General features: G+C 43.4%; 1 protein-coding gene across 3 annotated transcripts in view; it reads right to left on the bottom strand.

Annotated features, from left to right (window-relative positions):
• LOC135344558 (uncharacterized) overlaps nucleotides 1-22,191 on the bottom strand; it is an 81,770-nt gene that overhangs the window by 54,566 nt on the left and 5,013 nt on the right. The window contains exons 10-98 of one of the 3 annotated variants that reach the window (XM_064541780.1): nucleotides 21,778-22,143; nucleotides 21,363-21,719; nucleotides 20,876-20,998; nucleotides 20,707-20,823; nucleotides 20,143-20,319; nucleotides 19,925-20,089; nucleotides 19,166-19,288; nucleotides 18,973-19,092; nucleotides 18,783-18,905; nucleotides 18,606-18,728; nucleotides 18,436-18,558; nucleotides 18,258-18,380; nucleotides 18,081-18,203; nucleotides 17,900-18,022; nucleotides 17,723-17,845; nucleotides 17,546-17,671; nucleotides 17,375-17,494; nucleotides 17,165-17,320; nucleotides 16,235-16,402; nucleotides 15,800-16,168; nucleotides 15,395-15,748; nucleotides 15,218-15,340; nucleotides 15,048-15,164; nucleotides 14,667-14,825; nucleotides 14,437-14,595; nucleotides 14,159-14,380; nucleotides 13,941-14,105; nucleotides 13,693-13,884; nucleotides 13,462-13,635; nucleotides 13,293-13,415; nucleotides 13,120-13,239; nucleotides 12,925-13,047; nucleotides 12,742-12,864; nucleotides 12,572-12,694; nucleotides 12,394-12,516; nucleotides 12,211-12,333; nucleotides 12,032-12,157; nucleotides 11,855-11,977; nucleotides 11,675-11,800; nucleotides 11,503-11,622; nucleotides 11,292-11,447; nucleotides 10,948-11,115; nucleotides 10,519-10,887; nucleotides 10,114-10,467; nucleotides 9,929-10,051; nucleotides 9,762-9,878; nucleotides 9,414-9,572; nucleotides 9,195-9,353; nucleotides 8,919-9,140; nucleotides 8,702-8,866; nucleotides 8,454-8,645; nucleotides 8,230-8,403; nucleotides 8,057-8,179; nucleotides 7,879-7,998; nucleotides 7,681-7,803; nucleotides 7,498-7,620; nucleotides 7,320-7,442; nucleotides 7,141-7,263; nucleotides 6,958-7,080; nucleotides 6,779-6,904; nucleotides 6,602-6,724; nucleotides 6,424-6,549; nucleotides 6,252-6,371; nucleotides 6,042-6,197; nucleotides 5,659-5,826; nucleotides 5,241-5,609; nucleotides 4,836-5,189; nucleotides 4,659-4,781; nucleotides 4,489-4,605; nucleotides 4,168-4,326; nucleotides 3,954-4,112; nucleotides 3,678-3,899; nucleotides 3,459-3,623; nucleotides 3,217-3,408; nucleotides 2,993-3,166; nucleotides 2,817-2,939; nucleotides 2,650-2,769; nucleotides 2,474-2,590; nucleotides 2,275-2,397; nucleotides 2,103-2,225; nucleotides 1,911-2,033; nucleotides 1,728-1,850; nucleotides 1,555-1,677; nucleotides 1,378-1,500; nucleotides 1,200-1,325; nucleotides 1,026-1,145; nucleotides 816-971; nucleotides 477-644; nucleotides 40-408 (exon numbers count right to left, since the gene is read on the bottom strand). In XM_064541780.1, the coding sequence (XP_064397850.1) occupies nucleotides 40-408; nucleotides 477-644; nucleotides 816-971; nucleotides 1,026-1,145; nucleotides 1,200-1,325; nucleotides 1,378-1,500; nucleotides 1,555-1,677; nucleotides 1,728-1,850; nucleotides 1,911-2,033; nucleotides 2,103-2,225; nucleotides 2,275-2,397; nucleotides 2,474-2,590; nucleotides 2,650-2,769; nucleotides 2,817-2,939; nucleotides 2,993-3,166; nucleotides 3,217-3,408; nucleotides 3,459-3,623; nucleotides 3,678-3,899; nucleotides 3,954-4,112; nucleotides 4,168-4,326; nucleotides 4,489-4,605; nucleotides 4,659-4,781; nucleotides 4,836-5,189; nucleotides 5,241-5,609; nucleotides 5,659-5,826; nucleotides 6,042-6,197; nucleotides 6,252-6,371; nucleotides 6,424-6,549; nucleotides 6,602-6,724; nucleotides 6,779-6,904; nucleotides 6,958-7,080; nucleotides 7,141-7,263; nucleotides 7,320-7,442; nucleotides 7,498-7,620; nucleotides 7,681-7,803; nucleotides 7,879-7,998; nucleotides 8,057-8,179; nucleotides 8,230-8,403; nucleotides 8,454-8,645; nucleotides 8,702-8,866; nucleotides 8,919-9,140; nucleotides 9,195-9,353; nucleotides 9,414-9,572; nucleotides 9,762-9,878; nucleotides 9,929-10,051; nucleotides 10,114-10,467; nucleotides 10,519-10,887; nucleotides 10,948-11,115; nucleotides 11,292-11,447; nucleotides 11,503-11,622; nucleotides 11,675-11,800; nucleotides 11,855-11,977; nucleotides 12,032-12,157; nucleotides 12,211-12,333; nucleotides 12,394-12,516; nucleotides 12,572-12,694; nucleotides 12,742-12,864; nucleotides 12,925-13,047; nucleotides 13,120-13,239; nucleotides 13,293-13,415; nucleotides 13,462-13,635; nucleotides 13,693-13,884; nucleotides 13,941-14,105; nucleotides 14,159-14,380; nucleotides 14,437-14,595; nucleotides 14,667-14,825; nucleotides 15,048-15,164; nucleotides 15,218-15,340; nucleotides 15,395-15,748; nucleotides 15,800-16,168; nucleotides 16,235-16,402; nucleotides 17,165-17,320; nucleotides 17,375-17,494; nucleotides 17,546-17,671; nucleotides 17,723-17,845; nucleotides 17,900-18,022; nucleotides 18,081-18,203; nucleotides 18,258-18,380; nucleotides 18,436-18,558; nucleotides 18,606-18,728; nucleotides 18,783-18,905; nucleotides 18,973-19,092; nucleotides 19,166-19,288; nucleotides 19,925-20,089; nucleotides 20,143-20,319; nucleotides 20,707-20,823; nucleotides 20,876-20,998; nucleotides 21,363-21,719; nucleotides 21,778-22,143 (14,472 nt within the window). The remainder of the gene's footprint in view (nucleotides 1-39; nucleotides 409-476; nucleotides 645-815; nucleotides 972-1,025; nucleotides 1,146-1,199; nucleotides 1,326-1,377; nucleotides 1,501-1,554; nucleotides 1,678-1,727; nucleotides 1,851-1,910; nucleotides 2,034-2,102; nucleotides 2,226-2,274; nucleotides 2,398-2,473; nucleotides 2,591-2,649; nucleotides 2,770-2,816; nucleotides 2,940-2,992; nucleotides 3,167-3,216; nucleotides 3,409-3,458; nucleotides 3,624-3,677; nucleotides 3,900-3,953; nucleotides 4,113-4,167; nucleotides 4,327-4,488; nucleotides 4,606-4,658; nucleotides 4,782-4,835; nucleotides 5,190-5,240; nucleotides 5,610-5,658; nucleotides 5,827-6,041; nucleotides 6,198-6,251; nucleotides 6,372-6,423; nucleotides 6,550-6,601; nucleotides 6,725-6,778; nucleotides 6,905-6,957; nucleotides 7,081-7,140; nucleotides 7,264-7,319; nucleotides 7,443-7,497; nucleotides 7,621-7,680; nucleotides 7,804-7,878; nucleotides 7,999-8,056; nucleotides 8,180-8,229; nucleotides 8,404-8,453; nucleotides 8,646-8,701; nucleotides 8,867-8,918; nucleotides 9,141-9,194; nucleotides 9,354-9,413; nucleotides 9,573-9,761; nucleotides 9,879-9,928; nucleotides 10,052-10,113; nucleotides 10,468-10,518; nucleotides 10,888-10,947; nucleotides 11,116-11,291; nucleotides 11,448-11,502; nucleotides 11,623-11,674; nucleotides 11,801-11,854; nucleotides 11,978-12,031; nucleotides 12,158-12,210; nucleotides 12,334-12,393; nucleotides 12,517-12,571; nucleotides 12,695-12,741; nucleotides 12,865-12,924; nucleotides 13,048-13,119; nucleotides 13,240-13,292; nucleotides 13,416-13,461; nucleotides 13,636-13,692; nucleotides 13,885-13,940; nucleotides 14,106-14,158; nucleotides 14,381-14,436; nucleotides 14,596-14,666; nucleotides 14,826-15,047; nucleotides 15,165-15,217; nucleotides 15,341-15,394; nucleotides 15,749-15,799; nucleotides 16,169-16,234; nucleotides 16,403-17,164; nucleotides 17,321-17,374; nucleotides 17,495-17,545; nucleotides 17,672-17,722; nucleotides 17,846-17,899; nucleotides 18,023-18,080; nucleotides 18,204-18,257; nucleotides 18,381-18,435; nucleotides 18,559-18,605; nucleotides 18,729-18,782; nucleotides 18,906-18,972; nucleotides 19,093-19,165; nucleotides 19,289-19,924; nucleotides 20,090-20,142; nucleotides 20,320-20,706; nucleotides 20,824-20,875; nucleotides 20,999-21,362; nucleotides 21,720-21,777; nucleotides 22,144-22,191) is intronic. The other 2 variants (XM_064541782.1, XM_064541781.1) reach the window with 2 other exon arrangements.

Raw genomic sequence — 22,191 nt, 5'->3', positions numbered from 1 at the left:
CTAGCCATGACGAATACAATAATTATAGCATTCGCTTACCCTGACACACTACAGCAGCTCCTTCAAGCCCACCACAAGTAGCAGCCGGTTGATAAGCACAACTTCTCAGCTCACTCTCGGTTCCGACACAACCATAACTACCGTCCTTCACACTTGAAGAAGCAAATCTAGTGAATAAGTGGCCGTCAAGATGAATGGTTCCATGTGGGGAGAAGCCCAGTTGTCTGCAGACCACAGAGGCGTCCTGATTGTCCCACCCACTGTCACAGAGGCTGCCAAAGGTACCATTCACACACAACTCTACCACACCACGAGACACCTGCTCCTTGATGAGGTCGTATTTAGGAAGGGTGCTCTCAGAGACAGCATCAGGATTTCTCAGTCTAATACTGCCGTCAATGCACGAGACTGTGTGGGTAGAGAGAATATTGAAGAATGTGTACAGTTAGTCAATGGTATTTTAATGATAGGCTCACCATCACAGATGACAGCCACATCTTCAGAGTGGTCGCAGTTGTGTTGGAATATCTGGTTGTGGGAGCAGTTCAAGAGGTCGTCTTCAGTACCCGCACACACCACATTGTCCAGAGTAATGGGACCGGAACCAGCACCAAATGTACTGCCAATGCTACGAACCGGAGAGCCTGGATGCACAGTAAAAATTAAGAAGATGATTGGTATAATGGTAACACAAAGAGGTACTAAAAAAATTCATGATCATGCACTTTTTAATAGGTTTTTAGTTTACAAAAATAATAACCAAAATTAAGCTAAAAACTTCACTGATCATAATTATGTCATGTTATTCAACTGACCAGTTCCATTGCAGACAACGGCTGCAGCATTCTCATTGAAGAAGTCATCACACACACTGCCATAGGTGTTGTTGTAGCAGATCTCAACTCTTCCCATTCTCTGACCCTCACTGGGCTTACTTCCATTCATCAGCCGCACCTGTCCATCAGTGCAGTCTGTAGGGGGAGTTCAGATGCATGCTGGGCTTGCCTCCACAAGGTCACACTCACCGCATTGCTCTCCTGTCCCAGTATAGCCAAACATACAAGTGCAAGCAAAGCTCCCAACATTGTCAGTACAGAGGGCATTGTGGTCACAGTTGTGAGTGCCATCTTCACACTCGTTGATGTCTAGTGTGTATAAGGAGAATCATCCTAGTTCAGTGACAAAGTAATACAACTTACTATCACAGCCACTGAAGCCGTCTCCAGCAAAGCCATTATTACAGGGGCAGGTGTAATTACCCTCAATGTTGACACAGGTAGAGTTGGACATACATTGAGACGCATAGCGAGCACATTCGTCAATATCTGTGTATAAGTATCATTCATTTCCATGATACTCATGGTTATGAGCAATTACCTGAGCAGTTGAATCCATTGCTGCCCAGTTCATAGCCAGCATTACAGGAGCAGCTAAAGTTTCCCTCAGTGTTGGTACAGGTGTGTTCACAGTCTCCATTGTCAGTCAAGCACTCGTTAACGTCTGCAAAATAATGAGCAAATCAATCATGCTGATCTCTGGATTTATTGCACTGACCAGAGCAATTGAATGAGTTGTGGTGCAACTGATATCCAGTATCACATGAACAAGAGTAGCTGCCGTTAGCGTTAGTGCATGTATGCTCACAGCCTCCATTTTTGGTGTTACACTCATTCACGTCTGAAATTGATGCATCCATGACATGAATACGAGCAATGACAACTGCTTACCTGAGCAGCTCATGAAATTACTGTCCAGGCTGTATCCAAGTTTACAGGAGCAGCTGAACTTCCCTAACGTATTTGTACAGATGTGTTCACATCTTCCGTTACCAGAGAGGCACTCGTCAACATCTGTACAGAGTCACGTGTAATGAGATTAATAAATAGTCATGCAATAATATCTATATTTACCTGAGCAGTTGAATCCGTTGCTATCTAGTTCATAGCCAGTGTTACAGGAGCAGCTAAAGTTACCCTTAGTGTTGGTACAGGAGTGTTCACAGTCTCCATTATCAGTCAAGCACTCGTTAATGTCTGTTTACATTGAGATATTTATGGGAGTGAATTCTTGCATGTGTATATAATTACTTCTACACATTGTACCTGAACAGTTCAGTGAGTTGTTGTCTAGTTGATAACCAGAGTCACAGGAACATAAGAAGCTTCCATCGTTGTTGTCACAGTCATGCTCACAGCCACCATTGTTGGTAGAACACTCATCAATTTCTGTAATGGTCGGGTATAATTGTAACTCTATGAAGGCTTTCAATTTTACCTGTACAGTTCAAGTTATTGCTGTCCCGACTATATCCAGTGTTACAGGAGCAGCTAAAGTTGCCGTCAGTGTTTGTACAGTTATGTTCACATCCTCCATTGTTGGTGAGGCATTCATTGACATCTATAATTATATAAGAAGGATAGAGAATATTGGGTGATGGATAACTTAAGTATAAGCCAAACACAGTTATTGTTACCTGAGCAATTGAATCCATTGCTGTCCAGTTTATAGCCAGTGTTACAGGAGCAGCTAAAGTTGCCGACGGTGTTGGAACAAGTGTGTTCACAGTCTCCATTCAGGCATTCATTGATGTCTGAAGATGCATTAGTACTCAAATTATTACCATCCATGTATATAGGAACAACAACTCACCAGTACAATTGTGTCCATCAGTTAAGAGAAAACCATTGAAACAAGAGCAAACATGTCCTCCGGTAAAATCAGTACACAGATGCTCACAGTCACCATTCCGAATACTGCACTCATTTACATCTGAAAAACACAATGAAATTATATGTGAGTTATAGAACTGTACTTACTGTCACAGCCCCTCCCATCCTGATTGAGCAGATAGCCACTCTGGCAACTACACTGGTAGCTCCCGATAGAGTTGGTACAGGTCTGGTTGCACCCTCCATTGTTCTCAGCACACTCATCAATGTCTGAGAGGAAGGGGACAGTGTAGGTAATGGTATAGCCTACTATATATATATACCTGTGCATTCAATGGCCACATCCTGTGAGTGTTGACAGGAGAAGGTACCAGGTGGTTGGTTCCTAGTGGTGACACAATCCAGCAAGCTAGACTCGTCGCCGTTGCATAACAAATTAGATAAAAATATCGATCCAGACCCTTGTTCATGGCTTCCTCTTGGAAGAAATTTGGCATCTACAATGAGAATTATAATCATAATTATATAGTTGAGAGTGTTTACTAACCAGATGAGTTGAATCTTTTCAGTTGAGTACAGGCCACAGTTGCATCAATGGAATTGAATTGCCCATCACAGACTGTTCCCCAGGCATTGTTGATGCACACCTCCAAACGTCCTGCTCTGGTCATTGCAGTGTCAGTGACGTTCATGAGACGAATATCTCCAGTAGAGCAGTCACCAGCTACTGTGCTTGAAGCTGGAGAGAGCAAAGTTGATTCAATGAGGGAAGATGAGCAAAAGGCGTACCTTGACAGATAACTCCGGAGGTGGGGCAAGTGAAGCCAGTGCCAGAGCCAGTGATCACACCCATACAGTCGAGAATTGAGGCCTCAGTTCCAGTACAGTTGGCCATTGAAACCAGACGAGGTATTTCTCCCTCGGAAAAAATATCAGCATTTACATTGATAGCACCTGTGTGCACAAGAAATGAATTACTTGCTATTAGGATTATTTTCTTGAACCCACCATATTTTGAGAAGCCTAGCTGCTTGCAGACGACAGAGGCATCCATTTCCGTCCAAGGATTGTGGCAGACTGAGCCGTATCTCCCGGAGACACACACCTCCACTCTGCCACTCTTCAATCCATCCTTGTCATAGTAGGCATCATTGTAGTCAGTGATACCCTCGTAGAAAGAGTCCACATCCTCTCCCACTACCAGTCGCACTTCACCATGACTACACATGGCTGCAAGAAGAAAATACCTCAAGGACCCTTCAATAATGACAACATTCTACTTACATTGACACCTGACTCCAGCATCTTCAGAGTGGTCACAATTGTGGGTCTGACTATACGAACAGTTCAACAAAGTCTGCTCATTTCCACTGCACTTCAGGTTGTCAAGAAGAATAGTGTCCCTGCCTTGGCCAAACCCACCACCAGACACAGCAATGGATCCTTCATAGCACAGTTTATATAGCTTGACTATGCATTATATACACAGTCTCCTAACCTGATGCAGAGTATCCGAGTTGTGTACAGACGACCCGGGCGTCAAGCTCATCCCAGAAGTCATCACAGATGGTACCAAACATTACACCTCTGCACACCTCCACTCTTCCCTCAGACGGAACGGAACCATTGACCAGTCGAACATCTCCATCTCGACAGGCTGTGGATTCAATAAGCTCTGGCTACTTACACCCAATTGAGAATGTAATTGTAGCAGTGTCGAGACTGTGACATACTAGCTAAAAGATATCTCTACGTGACCTATACTTAGCATTTACATCATCAGTTGATAATTCTAAGAACAAAAATTAGTACTTCTTACATATGCAACTTCGACCGTCAGTGTCCAGAGTAGTATTGGAGGTACAGAGGCAATGAAAACTGCCATTAGTGTTGACACAGATGTCTCCACAGGGACTACTTGCACACTCGTTAATATCTGAAATTGATATCTGTAAAAAAAAATATTTTATTTAAAGAGTCTTGACTTACCGTCACAGCCCTTGTTGTCAGTGTCCAGAGTAAAGCCTGTTCTACAGCTACAGGTGAATCCAGGAAGCTCATTGGTGCATGTGTGGGCACACCCTCCATTGTTGGTCAGACACTGGTCCATATCTGAGGAGCAAAATATGGATAGAACAAACAATGTTATGATTGTATTACACGTACCAACACACAGTACTCCAGCAATCTCAGTGGCGGTGCACTCTGACAGGCCAGGAGTGGTCTGTCTACAGTCCATCGCACTGCTCTCTGACCCTGTACAGTCGACCCTGTCTAGGAACACAGGTCCTGTTGAGATATTGAACCTGGTACTGGCATCACTGAAGGCCTCAGCCCCAGTGACGGGGAAACCAAGCTGTCTGCACACAATAGTGGCATCATTGGTACTAAATCTGTCATTGCACACTGAGCCCCAGGCATTGTTCAAGCAGACTTGAACAGCTCCAAGAGTGGCGTTCGCTCCTCCCATTAGCCGTATCTTTCCGTCAGTGCAATTGTTGAAAACAGTGGTCAATTTATCTGCAAGTAAACTTAGCCGTAACGAATACAATAATTATAGCACTCGCTTACCCTGACACACTACTGCAGCTCCTTCAAGCCCACCACAAGTAGCAGCCGGCTGATAAGCACAACTTCTCAGTTCACTTTCAATTCCGACACAACCATAACTACCGTCTTTCACACTTGAAGAAGCAAATCCAGTGAATAAGTGGCCGTCAAGATGAATGGCTCCATGTGGGGAGAAGCCCAGCTGCCTACAGACCACAGAGGCGTCCTGATTGTCCCACCCACTGTCACAGAGGCTGCCAAAGGTACCATTCACACACAACTCCACCACACCACGAGACACCTGCTCTTTGATGAGGTTGTATTTAGGAAGGGTGCTCTCTGAGACAGCATCAGGGTTTCTCAGTCTAATACTGCCGTCAATGCATGAGACTGTGTGGGTGGTGAAATGAGTCATTAGTATTATTAAGAGTAGGCTCACCATCACAGACGACAGCCACATCTTCAGAGTGGTCGCAGTTGTGTTGGAATATCTGGTTGCGGGAGCAGCTCAAGAGATTGTCCTCAGTGCCAGCACACACCACATTGTCCAGAGTGATAGGACCAGAACCAGCACCAAATGTACTGTCAATGCCACGAACCGGAGAACCTGGAATAAAACACCAGAAGATAAGATAATTATCGAACACTTAATATAACATTTTTCCCATTCAAATGCACTATAAATCATCAAGAATTACAAAAATAATAGCTATCCTCTAATATTTTTAATGACCTACAAAAATGTCACAACAATACGGAAGTCAATGTAACCAAAATCTCAATCATACTTCACTGATCACTTGTCACGTTCATTCAACTGACCAGTTCCATTGCAGACAACGGCTACAGCATTCTTATTGAAAAAGTCATCACATACACTGCCATAGGTGTTGTTGTAGCAGATCTCAACTCTTCCCATTCTCTGACCCTCACTGGGCTCACTTCCATTCATCAGTCGGACCTGTCCATCAGTGCAGTCTGTGAGGGTAGTTCAGGTACATGCTGGGCTTGCCTCCACAAGGTCACACTCACCGCATTGCTCTCCTGTCCCAGTGTAGCCAAACACACACGTGCAGGCAAAGCTCCCAACATTGTCAGTACAGAGGGCATTGCGGTCACAGTTGTGAGTGACATCTTCACACTCGTTGATGTCTAGTGTATAGAATAGATCATCATAATTCAGTGACAAATTACCACAACTTACTTTCACAACCGTTGAACCCATCTCCAGCAAAGCCATTATTACAGGGGCAGGTGTAATTACCTTCAACGTTGGCACACGTAGAATTGGACATACATTGAGACGCATTGCCAGCACACTCGTCAACATCTGAGCGTTATATCATTTTTCATTTCCTTGATACTCGTGGTTATGAGTTTACCTGAACAATTGAATCCATTGCTGTCAAGTTCATAGCCAGTGTTACAGGAGCAGCTAAAGTTGCCCTCAGTGTTGGTGCAGGTGTGTTCACAATCACCATTATCAGTCAAGCACTCGTTAATGTCTGAAAAATAACGAGGAAATCTATCATGCAGATCTTTGGATTTATTTCACTGACCAGAGCAATTGAATGAGTTGTGGTCCAACTGATATCCAGTATCACATGAGCAAGAGAAGCTGCCGTCATTGTTAGTGCAGGTATGTGCACAGCCTCCATTGTTGGTGTTGTTGCACTCATTTATGTCTGAAATTGATACGTGAACATGAGCATGCAGATGAAAACTGGCACTAGATTACCTGAGCAGTTCATCAAATCACTGTCCAGGCTGTATCCAATGTTACATGAGCAGCTGAAGTTCCCAACAGTATTTGTACAGATGTGTTCACATCCTCCATTACCAGAGAGGCACTCATCGATTTCTGTGCAGAGACGCACAAGACTGTAGATAAAAATAATGGGTCAATCATTTATCCATCTACCTGAGCAGTTGAATCCATTGCTATCCAGTTCATAGCCAGTGTTACAAGAGCAGCTAAAGTTGCCCTCAATGTTGATACAAGTGTGTTTACAGTCTCCATTGTCAATCAAGCACTCATTGATGTCTGTTTACAATAACACATGACAGTGAATTCTTGTGCAGGTAATACACACATTTTACCTGAGCAGTTCAGAGAGCTGTTGTCTAGTTGATATCCAGAGTCACAGGAACAGAAGAAGCTTCCATCAGTGTTGTCACAGTTATGCTCACAGCCACCATTGTTGGTAGCACACTCATCAATTTCTGTAAGAGGATCTTGTAAACAAGACAAAACCACATAGCTGTACATGTATTGTACCTGTACAGTTAAATCCATTGCCGTCCAAGCTATATCCAGTTTTACAAGAACAGCTGAAATTGCCCTCAGTGTTGGTACAAGAATGTTCACATCTTCCATTGTTGATGAAGCACTCATTGACATCTATAGGAAGGACAAAAGTATAGATAAATACATTGTAATACATTTAACAAAGTAAGTTACCAGAACAGTTAAATCCATTGCTGTCCAGTTCATAGCCAATGTTACAGGAGCAGCTAAAGTTTCCCTCAGTATTGGTACAGGTGTGTTCACAGTATCCATTGTCAGTCAGGCACTCATTCATGTCTTAATTCAGAAATTAATGATTATTTAATTACGCAAGAGTTCAACACTCATTCCATCCATGGAAAAACAACTCACCAGTACAGTTGTGTCTATTAGTTACGAGGAAACCATTGAAACAAGAGCATATGTGTCCTCCGGTAATATCAGTACACAGATGCTCGCAATAACCATTCATAAAGCTGCACTCATTCACATCTGATATAGACAATTTAAATTTTACAATCATGGTATCATCAGGGTGGTAAGTACTTACTGTCGCAGCCTCTTCCATCCTGGTTGAGTAGATAGCCACTCTGGCAACTACACTGGTAGCTCCCGATAGAGTTGGTACAGGTCTGGTTGCATCCTCCGTTTTTCTCAGCACACTCATCAATGTCTGAGAGGAAGGGACAGTGTAGGTAATGGTATAGCTTACTATATATATACCTGTGCATTCAATGGCCACATCCTGTGAGTGTTGACAGGAGAAGGTACCAGGAGGTTGGTTCCGGGTGGTGACACAATCCAGCAAGCTAGACTCGTCGCCATTACATAACAAGTTAGATAAAAAGATCGATCCAGACCCTTGTTCATGGCTTCCTCTTGGAAGAAATTTGGCATCTACAATGAGAATTACAGTCATGTAGTTATAGTTGAGAGTGTTTACTAACCAGATGAGTTGAATCCTTTCAGTTGAGTACAGGCCACAGTTGCATCAATGGAATTGAATTGCCCATCACAGACTGTTCCCCAAGCATTGTTGATGCACACCTCCAAACGTCCTGCCCTGGACGTTGCAGTGTCAGTGACGTTCATGAGACGAATATCTCCAGTGGAGCAGTCACCAGCTGCTGTGCCTGAAACTATAGAGACAGAACAGGTGAATCCATGAAGGTGAATGAGGAGAGGAGAGGTGTACCTTGACAGATAACTCCAGAGGTTGGGCAAGTGAAGCCAGTGCCAGAGCCGGTGACTACACCCTTACAGTCGAGAAGTGAGGCCTCAGTTCCAGTACAGTTGGCTATTGAGACCAGACGAGGTGTTTCACCCTCGGAAAAAATATCAGCATTTACATTGATAGCACCTGTGCACAAGAAATGCATTACTTGCTATTAGGATTATTTTCTTGAGCCTACCATATTTTGAGAAGCCTAGCTGCTTGCAGACGACAGAGGCTCCCATTTCCGTCCAAGGATTGTGGCAGACTGAGCCGTACCTTCCAGAGACACACACCTCCACTCTGCCACTTGTCAGCCCGTCTTTGTCATAGTAGGCATCATTGTAGTCAGTGAGACCCTCGTAGAAAGAGTCCACATCTTCTCCCACTATCAGTCGCACTTCTCCATGACTACACATGGCTGCAAGGAAAAAATACATCAAGGACCCGTCAACACTAAAAACATTCTACTTACATTGACACCTGACTCCTGCATCTTCAGAATGGTCACAATTGTGGGTCTGACTATACGAACAGTTCAACAAAGTCTGCTCATTTCCACTGCACTTTAGGTTGTCAAGAAGAATAGTGTCCCTGCCTTGGCCAAACCCACCACCAGACACAGCAATGGATCCTTTATAGCACAGTTTACAATGAAACTATAGCTTGACTATGCATGACACAGTCTCCTAACCTGATGCAGAGTATCCAAGTTGTGTACAGACGACTCTGGCATCTAGCTCATCCCAGAAATCATCACAGACGGTACCAAACATTACATTTCTGCACACCTCCACTCTTCCCTCAGACGGAACGGAACCATTCACCAGCCGAACATCTCCATCTCTACATGCTGTGGAATGAATAAGCTCTGCATGGCTACTTACACCCATGGAACTGATATAATTGTAGCAGTCAGTCGAGACTGTGACATACTTACTAGCTAAAAGATATATCTACGCGGTGACCTATACTTAGCATTTACAAGCTATAACAATCAATGTATTTCATCAGTCTATAAAACAAAATTAATGCTTCTTACATATGCAACTTCGACCGTCAGTGTCCAGAGTAGTATTGGAGGTACAGAGGCAATGAAAACTGCCAATAGTGTTGACACAGATATCTCCACAGGGATTGCTTGCACACTCGTCAATATCTGAAATCGATATCTGTAAAAAAGAAAAATGTTAAGGAGTCTTGACTTACCGTGACAGCCCTTGTTGTCAGTGTCCAGAGTGAAGCCTGTTCTACAGCTACATGTGAACCCAGGAAGCTCATTGGTGCACGTGTGGGAACACCCTCCATTGTTGGTCAGACACTGGTCCATATCTGAGGAGCAAAATATGGATAATTGTATACAACAAACAAAGTGATGATTGTATTACACGTACCAACACACAGTACTCCAGCAATCTCAGTGGCAGTGCACTCAGACAGGCCAGGAGTGGTCTGCCTACAGTTCATCACGCTGCTCTCTGACCCTGTACAGTCGACCCTGTCTAGGAACACAGGTCCTGTTGAGATATTGAACCTGGTACTGGCATCTCTGAAGGCTTCAGCCCCAGTGACGGGGAAACCAAGCTGTCTGCACATCACAGTTGCATCGTTGGTACTAAATCCGTCATTGCACACTGAGCCCCAGGCATTGTTCATGCAGACTTGAACAGCTCCGAGAGTGGTGTTCCCTCCTCCCAATAGTCGTATCTCCCAATCAGTGCAATTGTTGAAAATAGTGGTCAATTTGTCTGCAAGTAAAACTAGCCGTGACGAATACAATAATTATAGCACTCGCTTACCCTGACACACTACAGCAGCTCCTTTAAGCCCACCACAAGTAGCAGCCGGCTGATAAGCACAACTTCTCAGCTCACTCTCAGTTCCGACACAACCATAACTACCGTCTTTCACACTTGAAGAAGCATATCCAGTAAATATATGGCCGTCAAGATGAATGGTTCCATGTGGGGAGAAGGCAAGCTGTCTGCAGACCACAGAGGCGTCCTGATTGTCCCACCCACTGTCACAGAGGCTGCCAAAGGTACCATTCACACACAACTCTACCACACCACGAGACACTTGCTCTTTGATGAGGTCGTATTTAGGAAGGGTGCTTTCTGAGACAGCATTAGGGTTTCTCAGTCTAATACTGCCGTCAAAGCACGGGACTATGTGGGTGGTGAAATGATATAATTATTAGTCATTACTATCTTTAAGAGTAGGCTCACCATCACAGACGACAGCCACATCTTCAGAGTGGTCGCAGTTATGTTGGAATATCTGGTTATGAGAGCAGCTCAAGAGGTTGTCCTCAGTGCCAGCACACACCACATTGTCCAGAGCGATGGGACCGGAACCAGCACCAAATGTACTGTCAATACCACGAACCGGAGAACCTGGAATAAAACGCCAGAAGATAACACTTAATACACTGTAAATCGTCAAGAAATATAAAAAATAATAGCCTCTAACATTTTTAATGACCTACAAAAATGTCACAACAATACGGAAGTCAATGTAACCAAAATCTCGATCATACTTCACTGATCACTTGTCACGTTCATTCACTGACCAGTTCCATTGCAGACAACAGCTGCAGCATTCTCATTGAAGAAGTCGTCACATACACTGCCATAGGTGTTGTTGTAGCAGATCTCAACTCTTCCCATTCTCTGACCCTCACTGGGCTTACTTCCATTCATCAGCCGGACCTGTCCATCAGTGCAGTCTGTAAGGGGAGTTCAGGTATATGCTGGGCTTGGCCTCCACATGGTCACACTCACTGCATTGCTCTCCTGTCCCAGTGTAGCCAAACACACACGTGCAGGCAAAGCTCCCAACATTGTCAGTACAGAGGGCATTGCGGTCACAGTTGTGAGTGACATCTATACACTCGTTGATGTCTAGTGTATAGAATGGATCATCATAATTCAGTGACAAATTACCACAACTTACTTTCACAACCGTTGAAGCCATCTCCAACAAAGCCATTATTACAGGGGCAGGTGTAATTACCTTCAACGTTGGCACACGTAGAATTGGACATACATTGAGACGCATTGCCAGCACACTCGTCAACATCTGAGCGTTATATATCATTTTTCATTTCTTTGATACTCGTGGTTATGAGTTTACCTGAGCAATTGAATCCATTGCTGTCAAGTTCATAGCCAGTGTTACAGGAGCAGCTAAAGTTGCCCTCAGTGTTAGTACAGGAGTGTTCACAATCACCATTATCAGTTAAGCACTCGTTAATGTCTGAAAAATAATGAGGAAATCAATCATGCAGATCTTTGGATTTATTTCACTGACCAGAGCAATTGAATGAGTTGTGGTCCAACTGATATCCAGTGTCACATGAGCAAGAGAAGCTGCCGTCATTGTTAATACAGATATGTGCACAGCGTCCATTGTTGGTTTTGTTGCACTCATTTATGTCTGAAATTGATACGTGAACATGAGCATGCAGATGAAAACTGGCACTAGATTACCTGAGCAGTTCATCAAATTACTGTCCAGGCTGAATCCAATATTACATGAGCAGCTGAAGTTCCCAACAGTATTTGTACAGAGATGTTCACATCCTCCATTACCAGAGAGGCACTCATCGATTTCTGTACAGAGGCGCAAAAGACTGTAGATAAAAATAATGGGTCAAGCATTTATCCATCTACCTGAGCAGTTGAATCCATTGCTATCCAGTTCATAGCCAGTGTTACAAGAGCAGCTAAAGTTTCCCTCAATGTTGGTACAAGTGTGTTTACAGTCTCCATTGTCAATCAAGCACTCATTGATGTCTGTTTACAATGACACATGACAGTGAATTCTTGTGCAGGTAATCACACATTTTACCTGAGCAGTTCAGAGAGTTGTTGTCTAGTTGATATCCAGAGTCACAGGAACAGAAGAAGCTTCCATCAGTGTTGTCACAGCCATACTCACAGCCACCATTCTTTATAGCACACTCATCAATTTCTGTAAGAGGTCTATAAACAAAACAAAACCACATGGCTGTTCTGTACCTGTACAGTTAAATCCATTGCCGTCCAAGCTATATCCAGTTTTACAAGAACAGCTGAAATTGCCCTCAGTGTTGGTACAAGAATGTTCACATCTTCCATTGTTGATGAAGCACTCATTGACATCTATAGGAAGGACAAAAGTATAGATAAATACATTGTAATACATTTAACAAAGTAAGTTACCAGAGCAGTTAAATCCATTGCTGTCCAGTTCATAGCCAGTGTTACAGGAGCAGCTAAAGTTGCCCTCAGTGTTGGTACAGGTATGTTCACAACCTCCATTTTCAGTCAAGCACTCATTCATGTCTGCACATTATTATCAGTTTTTTACTTACGCATGGGTTCAACACTCATTCCATCTATGGAAAAACAACTCACCAGTACAGTTGTGTACATCAGTTAAGAGGAAACCATTGAAACAAGAGCATATGTGTCCTCCAGTAAAATCAGTACACAGATGCTCACAATAACCATTCTGAAAACTGCACTCATTCACATCTGATATAGAAGAAAATTTTACAATCTTGGTATTCTGTGTGGTAAGTACTTACTATCGCAGCCTCTCCCATTCTGGTTGAGTAGATAGCCACTCTGGCAACTACACTGGTAGCTCCCGATAGAGTTGGTACAGGTCTGGTTGCATCCTCCGTTTTTCTCAGCACACTCATCAATGTCTGAGAGAAAGGGACAGTGTAGGTAATGGTATAGCCTACTATATACCTGTGCATTCAATGGCCACATCCTGTGAGTGTTGACAGGAGAAGGTACCAGGTGGTTGGTTCCTAGTAGTGACACAATTCAGCAAGCTAGACTCGTCGCCGTTGCATAACAAGTTAGATAGAAAGATCGATCCAGACCCTTGTTCATGGCTTCCTCTTAGAAGAAATTTGGCATCTACATTGAGAATAAGTGACAATCCATATGCCCTATTGTTGGAGAGTGTGTACTAACCAGATGAGTTGAATCCTTTCAGTTGAGTACAAGCCACAGTTGCATCAATGGAGTCAAATCGGTCATCACAGACTGTTCCCCAAGCATTGTTGATGCACACCTCCAAACGTCCTGCCCTGGTTGTTGCACTGTCAGTGACGTTCATGAGACGAATATCTCCAGTGGAACAGTCACCAGCTGCTGTGCCTGAAACTATAGAGACAGAACAGGTAAATCGATGAAGGGGAATGAGGAGAGGAAAGGCGTACCTTGACAGATAACTCCAGAGGTTGGGCAAGTGAAGCCAGTGCCAGAGCCAGTGACCACACCCATACAATCGAGAAGTGAGGCCTCGATTCCAGTACAGTTTACCATCGAAACCAGACGAGGTGTTTCACCCTCAGCAAAAATATCAGCATTCAAATTGATAGCACCTGTGTATAGCATTAATATGCACTGTTTGCTATTTTGGAGTATTTTAACCTACCATATCCTGAGAAGCCTAGCTGCTTGCAGACGACAGAGGCATCCATTTCCGTCCAAGGATTGTGGCAGACTGAGCCGTACTTTCCAGAGACACATACCTCCACTCTGCCACTTTTCAGTCCGTCCTTGTCATAGTAAGCATCATTGTAGTCAGTGAGACCCTCGTAGAAAGAGTCAACATCTTCTCCCACTACCAGTCGCACTTCACCATGACTACACATGGCTGCAAAAAGAAAATACAATAAAGCTGCTTCATACCAATGCAAACACTCTGCTTACATTGACACCTGACTCCTGCATCCTCAGAGTGGTCACAATTGTGGGTCTGACTGTACGAACAGTTCAACAGAGTCGGTTCATTTCCACTGCACTTAAGGTCGTCAAGAAGAATAACGTCCTTGCCTTGACCAAACCCCCCACCAGACACAGCAATGGATCCTATATATATATATATATAGCACAGTTACAATGAATGTAGCTTTTGACTATACATTACACAGTCTCCTAACCTGATGCAGAGTATCCGAGTTGTGTACAGACGACCCTGGCATCCAGCTCATCCCAGAAGTCATCACAGACGGTACCAAACATTACACCTCTGCACACCTCCACTCTTCCCTCAGACGGAACAGAACCATTCACAAGCCGAACATCTCCATCTCGACATGCTGTAATTTTAGACGAAATAGGCCCTAGCTATTTATATCCAACTGAATATAATTATACCATGTTATTGAAACTTAATGCTATAAACAACCGTGTATGCTACAGACAACCATGACCAGTTTGTACGATACATACTTATGCAATGACCAACAAGGCATTAACAAGTCAATGTATCTCTCCTAGTTGTTAAAATAATACCAACCACAAGAATTAGTGCTTCTTACATATGCAACTTCGACCGTCAGTGTCCAGAGTAGTGTTGGAGGTACAGAGGCAATGAAAACTGCCATTAGTGTTGACACAGATGTCTCTGCAGGGACTACTTGAACATTCGTTAATATCTGAAATAAAGATTTGTAAAAAAGGAACAACTTGTAATAGTCATGTGACTAACCGACACAGCTCTTGTTGTCAGTGTCTAGATTATAGCCTGTTTTACAGCTACATGTGAATCCAGGAAGCTCATTGGTGCATGTGTGGGAACACCCTCCATTGTTGGTCAGACATTGGTCCACATCTGAGGAGCAAAATATGGATAATTGTATACAACAAACAAAGTGATGCCACGTACCAACACACAGTACTCCAGCAATTTCAGTGGCAGTGCACTCTGACAGGCCAGGAGTGGTCTGCCTACAGTTCATCACGCTACTCTCTGACCCAGTACAGTCGACGCGGTCTAGGAACACAGGTGCTGTTGAGATATTGAACCTGGTACTGGCATCTCTGAAGGCCTCAGCCCCAGTGACGGGGAAACCAAGCTGTCTGCACACTACAGTGGCATCGTTAGCACTAAATCCATTATTGCACACTGAGCCCCAGGCATTGTTCATGCAGAATCGAATAGCTCCGAGAGTAGCATTAGTTCCACCCATTAGTCGTACCTCACCATCAGTGCAATTGTTGAAAGCAGCGATCGATTTGTCTGCAAGTAAACCTAGCCATGAATAATACAATAATTATAGCACTCGCTTACCCTGACACACTACGGCAGCTCCTTCAAGCCCACCACAAGTAGCAGCCGGCTGATAAGCACAACTTCTCAGCTCACTTTCAGTACCGACACAACCATAACTACCGTCTTTCACACTTGAAAAAGCATATCCAGTATATATATGGCCGTCAAGATGAATGGCTCCATGTGGGGAGAAGCCCAGTTGTCTGCAGACCACAGAGGCGTCCTGATTGTCCCACCCACTGTCACAGAGGCTGCCAAAGGTACCGTTCACACACAACTCCACCACACCACGAGACACCTGCTCCTTGATGAGGTTGTACTTAGGAAGGGTGCTCTCTGAGACAGCATCAGGGTTTCTCAGTCTAATACTGCCGTCAATGCACGTGACTGTGGATGGGGAGAATATGGAAGAATGTGTACAGTTAGTCAATGGTATTTTAATGATAGGCTCACCATCACAGACGACAGCCACATCTTCAGAGTGGTCGCAGTTGTGCTGGAATATGTGGTTATGGGAGCAGTTCAAGAGGTCGTCTTCAGTACCAGCACACACCACGTTGTCCAGAATTATCGAACCGGAACCAGCACTAAATGTACTGTCAATGCCACGAACTGGAGAAGCTGAAAAAACCGCCAGAAGATAAGCATAACATCAAATGGTCAAGGGCGCAGTGCAATATATAATATGCATCCCGACTAAGTGTGTTAAAAGTAGTTTATACCCTCAGGGCATATCAACACAAAATATACATCAGCTTCTATACAGACGATTTACTGAAAGATACTTGTTCCATATGCATGCATCTGCTGAAAGACATTAATTTGGTCCAGGGTATAATTATGACCATTCAACATTGGCATGACAGATGGCTTGACTCACAAAACATTGGCATGACGAATAGCTTGACCCACAAAACATTGGGGCCCCTCAATGCTAGAGTAAAGCAGCCCTACCCCAAAGCTGCAAAGCAACTCAAAGCAGCTGCTGTACAACCCACCTTTGACGATGCACTCAACAAGTGACTCTGTCTATATCAAAATAGTGAAGTAGACACTATAGTTGATACTGTATAAACCTGTGCTATGTGGCTTACTTGAAATGCCCTGTAAATGTATATCGTCTTCATGCATGCTGGTCAGTGCAAATAACAATATGAGATGCAGTGCCTCCGCAAAATATGAGATTCAGTGCATTAATTATGCTGCATATTGCACATAGCAACAACATAATTATAGCAATGGTCAATATTCATTTTAAAGGCACTGCCATCAAGACCACTTTTTAATGACTTTTAGGGCTACAAAAATGTCCATACACAATAAGGAAGTAATTAAAAACTCGATCATACTTCACTGGTCATATGTCACGTTTATTCAACTGACCAGTTCCATTGCAGACAACAGCTGCAGCATTCTCATTGAAGAAGTCGTCACATACACTGCCATAGGTGTTGTTGTAGCAGATCTCAACTCTTCCCATTCTCTGACCCTCACTGGGCTCACTTCCATTCATCAGTCGCACCTGTCCATCAGTACAGTCTGTAGGGGGAGTTGAGGTACATACTGGGCTTGCCTCCACAAGGTCACACTCACCGCATTGCTCTCCTGTCCCAGTGTAGCCAAACACACAAGTGCAGGCAAAACTCCCAACATTGTCAGTACAGAAGGCATTGTGGTCACAGTTGTGAGTGCCGTTTTCACACTCGTTGATGTCTAGTGTGCATAATGAATCATCCTAGTCCATTGAAAATTCATACAACTTACTTTCACAGCCACTGAAGCCGTCCCCAGCAAATCCGTTATTACAGGGGCAGGTGTAATTACCATCAGTGTTGACGCAGATAGAGTTGGGCATACAATCAGATGCATTGCGAGCACACTCGTCAATATCTGTGTATAAGTATCATTAATTTCCTAATACTCGTGGTTATGAGTTATTACCTGAGCAATTGAATCCATTGCTGTTCAGTTCATTTCCAGTGTTACAGGAGCAGGTAAAGTTCCCCTCAGTGTTGGTACAGGAGTGTTCACAGTATCCATTATCAGTCAAGCACTCGTTGACGTCTGTAAAATAACGAGCAAATGAAACATGCTGACCCCTGGATTTATTGTACTGACCAGAGCAATTGAATGAGTTGCGGTCCAACTGATATCCAGTATCACATGAGCAAGAGAAGCTGCCGTTAGCGTTAGTGCATGTATGCTCACAGCCTCCATTTTTGTTTGTGCATTCATTCACGTCTGAAATTGATGCATCCATGGACATGAATACGAGCAGTGACAACTGACACTGGCTTACCTGAGCAGCTCATCAAATTACTTTCCAGGCTGTATCCAAGTTTACAGGAGCAGCTAAAATTCCCAACAGTATTCCTACAAATATGTTCACATCCTCCGTTACCAGAGAGGCATTCGTCGACATCTGTATACAAAGACGCGTGTAATGAGATAGATCGGTATATAAATATATACTTACCTAAGCAGTTGAATCCATTGCTATCCAGTTCATAGCCAGTATTACAAGAGCAGCTAGCGTTTCCATCAGTGTTGGTACAGGTGTGTTCACAGTCTCCATTGTCAGTCTGGCACTCATTAATGTCTGTTTACATTGACATATGGGAGTGAATTCTTGTGCAGGTAATCACACATTTTACCTGAGCAGTTCAGAGAGTTGTTGTCTAGTTGATATCCAGAGTCACAGGAACAGAAGAAGCTTCCATCAGTGTTGTCACAGTCATGCTCACAGCCACCATTGTTGGTAGCACACTCATCACTATCTGTAAGAGGTCTATAAACAAAACAAAACCACATGGCTGTTCTGTACCTGTACAGTTAAATCCATTGCCTTCCAAGCTATATCCAGTTTTACAAGAACAGCTGAAATTTCCGTCAGTGTTGGTGCAAGAATGTTCACATCTTCCATTGTTGATGAAGCACTCATTGACATCTATAGGAAGGACAAAATTATATAGATACATTGTACATTCAGCAAAGAAACTACCAGAGCAGTTAAATCCACTGATGTCCAATTCATAGCCAATGTTACAGGAGCAGCTAAAGTTGCCCTTAGTGTTGGTACAGGTGTGTTCACATCCTCCATTTTCAGTCTGGCACTCATTAATATCTGCACATTATTATGTCGGTTTTAAGGTTTAACACTCATTACCGTCCATGCAGAAGAAACAACTCACCAGTACAATTGTGTCCATTAATTAAAAAGAAACCCTTGAAACAAGAGCATATGTATCCTCCAGTAAAATCAGTACACAGATGATCACAACCACCATTCTGAATACTGCACTCATTCACATCTAGGGTATATAGAAGAAAATTTTAAATTTTAATTTTAATCATGAGCTTGAGATCAGAGTTGTGTGTACTTACTATCACAGCCTCTCCCATCCTGGTTGAGTAGATAGCCACTCTGGCAACTGCACTGGTAGCTCCCGATAGAGTTGGTACAGGTCTGGTTGCATCGTCCATTGTCCCGAGCACACTCATCAATGTCTGAGAGAGAGGAAGGGACAATGTAGGGAATGGTATATATAGCTGGTATAAAGACAACTCTTACATCTCACTTGTGATATCAAAACTGGAATATGCTGTACCTGTTTGGGATCCACACCATAATTATTCATAGAAAAGTACAAAAGTTTACCCTTAAAGTCTGCACAAAACTCTGGAATAGGGACTACAAATTGACTCCCTATTAGATACTGTGGACCTACTGTCCCTTCCACAAGAAGACCGTACCTGAAACTCTCATACCTTTATCATGCATGTCATAATTATTGGAAAAAAGAGTATGCCGGCTCAATTTAAGGAGCACAAATAACTGAAAGAAGAGTATGCCCTCTCAATTTAAGGAGCACAAATACTGAAAGAAGAATATGACCTCTCAATTTAAAGAGCACAAATAACTGAAAGAAGAGTATGACCTCTCAATTTAAGGAGCACAAATAACTGAAAGACCAATTTGTTAGGACAAATGCATTCTTTTCCCACATGCATGCAGTATCTAAATGGAATGAAATACCACTCGAGATGCAGGAATAAAGCATCAATTAAGGGCACACATTCTGTTAGCTTATATGCTACAAGTGCATGTATCCTTTCATTTATATGCAAAATTAAAAAACCTACCAGTGCATTCAATTGCCACATCCTGTGAGTGTCTACAGGAAAAGGTACCAGAAAGTTGGGTCCGACAGTCCAGCAAGCTGGACTCGTTGCCGTTGCATAACAAGTTAGAGAGAAAAATCCATCCAGACCCTTGTTCATGGCTTCCTCTTGGAAGAAACTCAGCATCTGCAATGATCAATCCATGTGCCACTATTATTGGAGAGTGCATGTGTACTAACCAGATGAGTTGAATCCTTCTAGTTGAGTACAAGCCACAGTTGCATCAAGAGAGTCGAATCGGTCATCACAGACTGTTCCCCAGGCATTGTTGATGCAAACCTCCAAACGTCCTGCCCTGGACGTTGCAGTGTCAGTGACGTTCATGAGACGAATATCTCCAGTGGAGCAGTCACCAGCTGCAACAGTTGATTCAATGGTGTACCTTGACATAATTATAATACACCCACTGAATACATCTTCTTCTAGTGAGTAATTTTCGTGGGGTAACAAATTCGTCGTGGAAAAGCTGACTTCCACGACATTTTACCCACGAAAACACCTAGGCGTGGTTTACCGGAACGCATACAATGCAGTGCATGTAATAAAGCAAATGAAATTGTTTACTCACTAAAAATCACCGCTGTTCAATTCAACGAATGTTTTACCCCACGAAAAAATTACCCGCTATACCGTAGCAAGAGTCAACAACTAAACAGTACTACAAGATCTCTACATGATCTACAAGGCATTATATCTCTCCACTGATCGATAATTACCAAAGGTAAAATTAATCGGCTTCTTACATATGCAACTTCGACCATCAGCGTCCAGAGTAGTGTTGGAGGTACAGAGGCAATGAAAACTGCCATTAGTGTTGACACAGATGTCTCCACAGGGACTGCTTGCACACTCGTCAATATCTAAAATCAAGCAAACAATAACAAAATAATTTTCTGAGTAGTCTTGACTCACCGACACAACCTTTGTTGTCCATGTCCAGATTGTAGCCTGTTCTACAGCTACAAGTGAATCCAGGCAGCTCATTGGTGCATGTGTGGGAACACCCTCCATTGTTAGTCAGACATTGGTCCACATCTGAGAAGCAAAATATTATTGTATAAATACCCGCGCGCGCGCAGCAAGGGTAGAGTGATGTGTGTGTGTGTGTGTGTGTGTGTGTATAGAAAATAATTGACACTTTCATGGACTGCTTTAACTACATGCTGATAACAACAGTGGTTGAAAAATTATACTTGAAAATTGTAGGCGATCCTCGAAAGGCGACAAACAGTATTTTGCCCTGATCTGATCGTCAGGGCTTTCAAGTCACGATTATTCCCTATGGATATGTTAGCCTAAATTCCAGACCAAGCTAGTGGCCTGTCATATAATTACGCCAACACGCATGGAGTGAGTGCATCTTGTTGTATAGAACAAAGAAAGGGTTGTATTTACATACCAACACACTGAACTCCAGCAATTTCAGTGGCAGTGCACTCTGAAAGGCCAGGAGTTTTCGGATGTCTACAGGTTGTCACGCTGCTCTCTGAACCGCTGCAGAAAATCGTGTCTAGGAACACCGGTCCTTTGGATATATTGAACCTGGTACTGGCATCACTGAAGGCCTCAGCCCCAGTGACGGGGAAGCCGAGCTGTCTGCACACCACATAGGCATCATTGGTACTAAATCTGTTATTACACACTGAGCCCCAGGCATTGTTCATACAGAGTTGAACAGCTCCGAGAGTGGCATTAGCTCCACCGATTAGTCGTATCTCCCAATCAGTGCAATTGTTGAAAACAGTGATTGTTTTGTCTGCAATTAAACAATCGGGGTAGTCTTACTGCAGATAGAACATTAAGAACTCGCTTACCCTGACACACTACTGCAGCTCCTTCACGCTGACGACAAGTAGCAGCCGGCTGATAAGCACAACTACTCAGCTCACTCTCAGTTCCGATACAATCATAACTACCGTTCTTCATAACTGAAGAAGCAACTCTAAATGAGTAGCCATCAAGACGAATGGCTCCATGTGGAGAGAAGCCCAGTTGTCTGCAGACCACTGAGGCGTCCTGATTGTCCCACCCACTGTCACAGAGGCTGCTAAAGGCACCGTTCACACACAACTCCACCACACCACGAGACACCTGCTCTTTGATGAGGTTGTATTCTGGAAGGGTGCTCTCTGAAACAGCATCAGAGTTTCTCAGTCTAGTACTGCCATCAATACACGAGACTGTGTGTGGTTGGATTGATAAGTATAGTTACTCAATAATATTTTATA

This window comes from Halichondria panicea, chromosome 11 (genome assembly GCF_963675165.1).
Source record: "Halichondria panicea chromosome 11, odHalPani1.1, whole genome shotgun sequence".
Lineage (NCBI taxonomy): Eukaryota > Metazoa > Porifera > Demospongiae > Suberitida > Halichondriidae > Halichondria > Halichondria panicea.
This window is presented reverse-complemented; position numbering and strand designations above follow the sequence as displayed.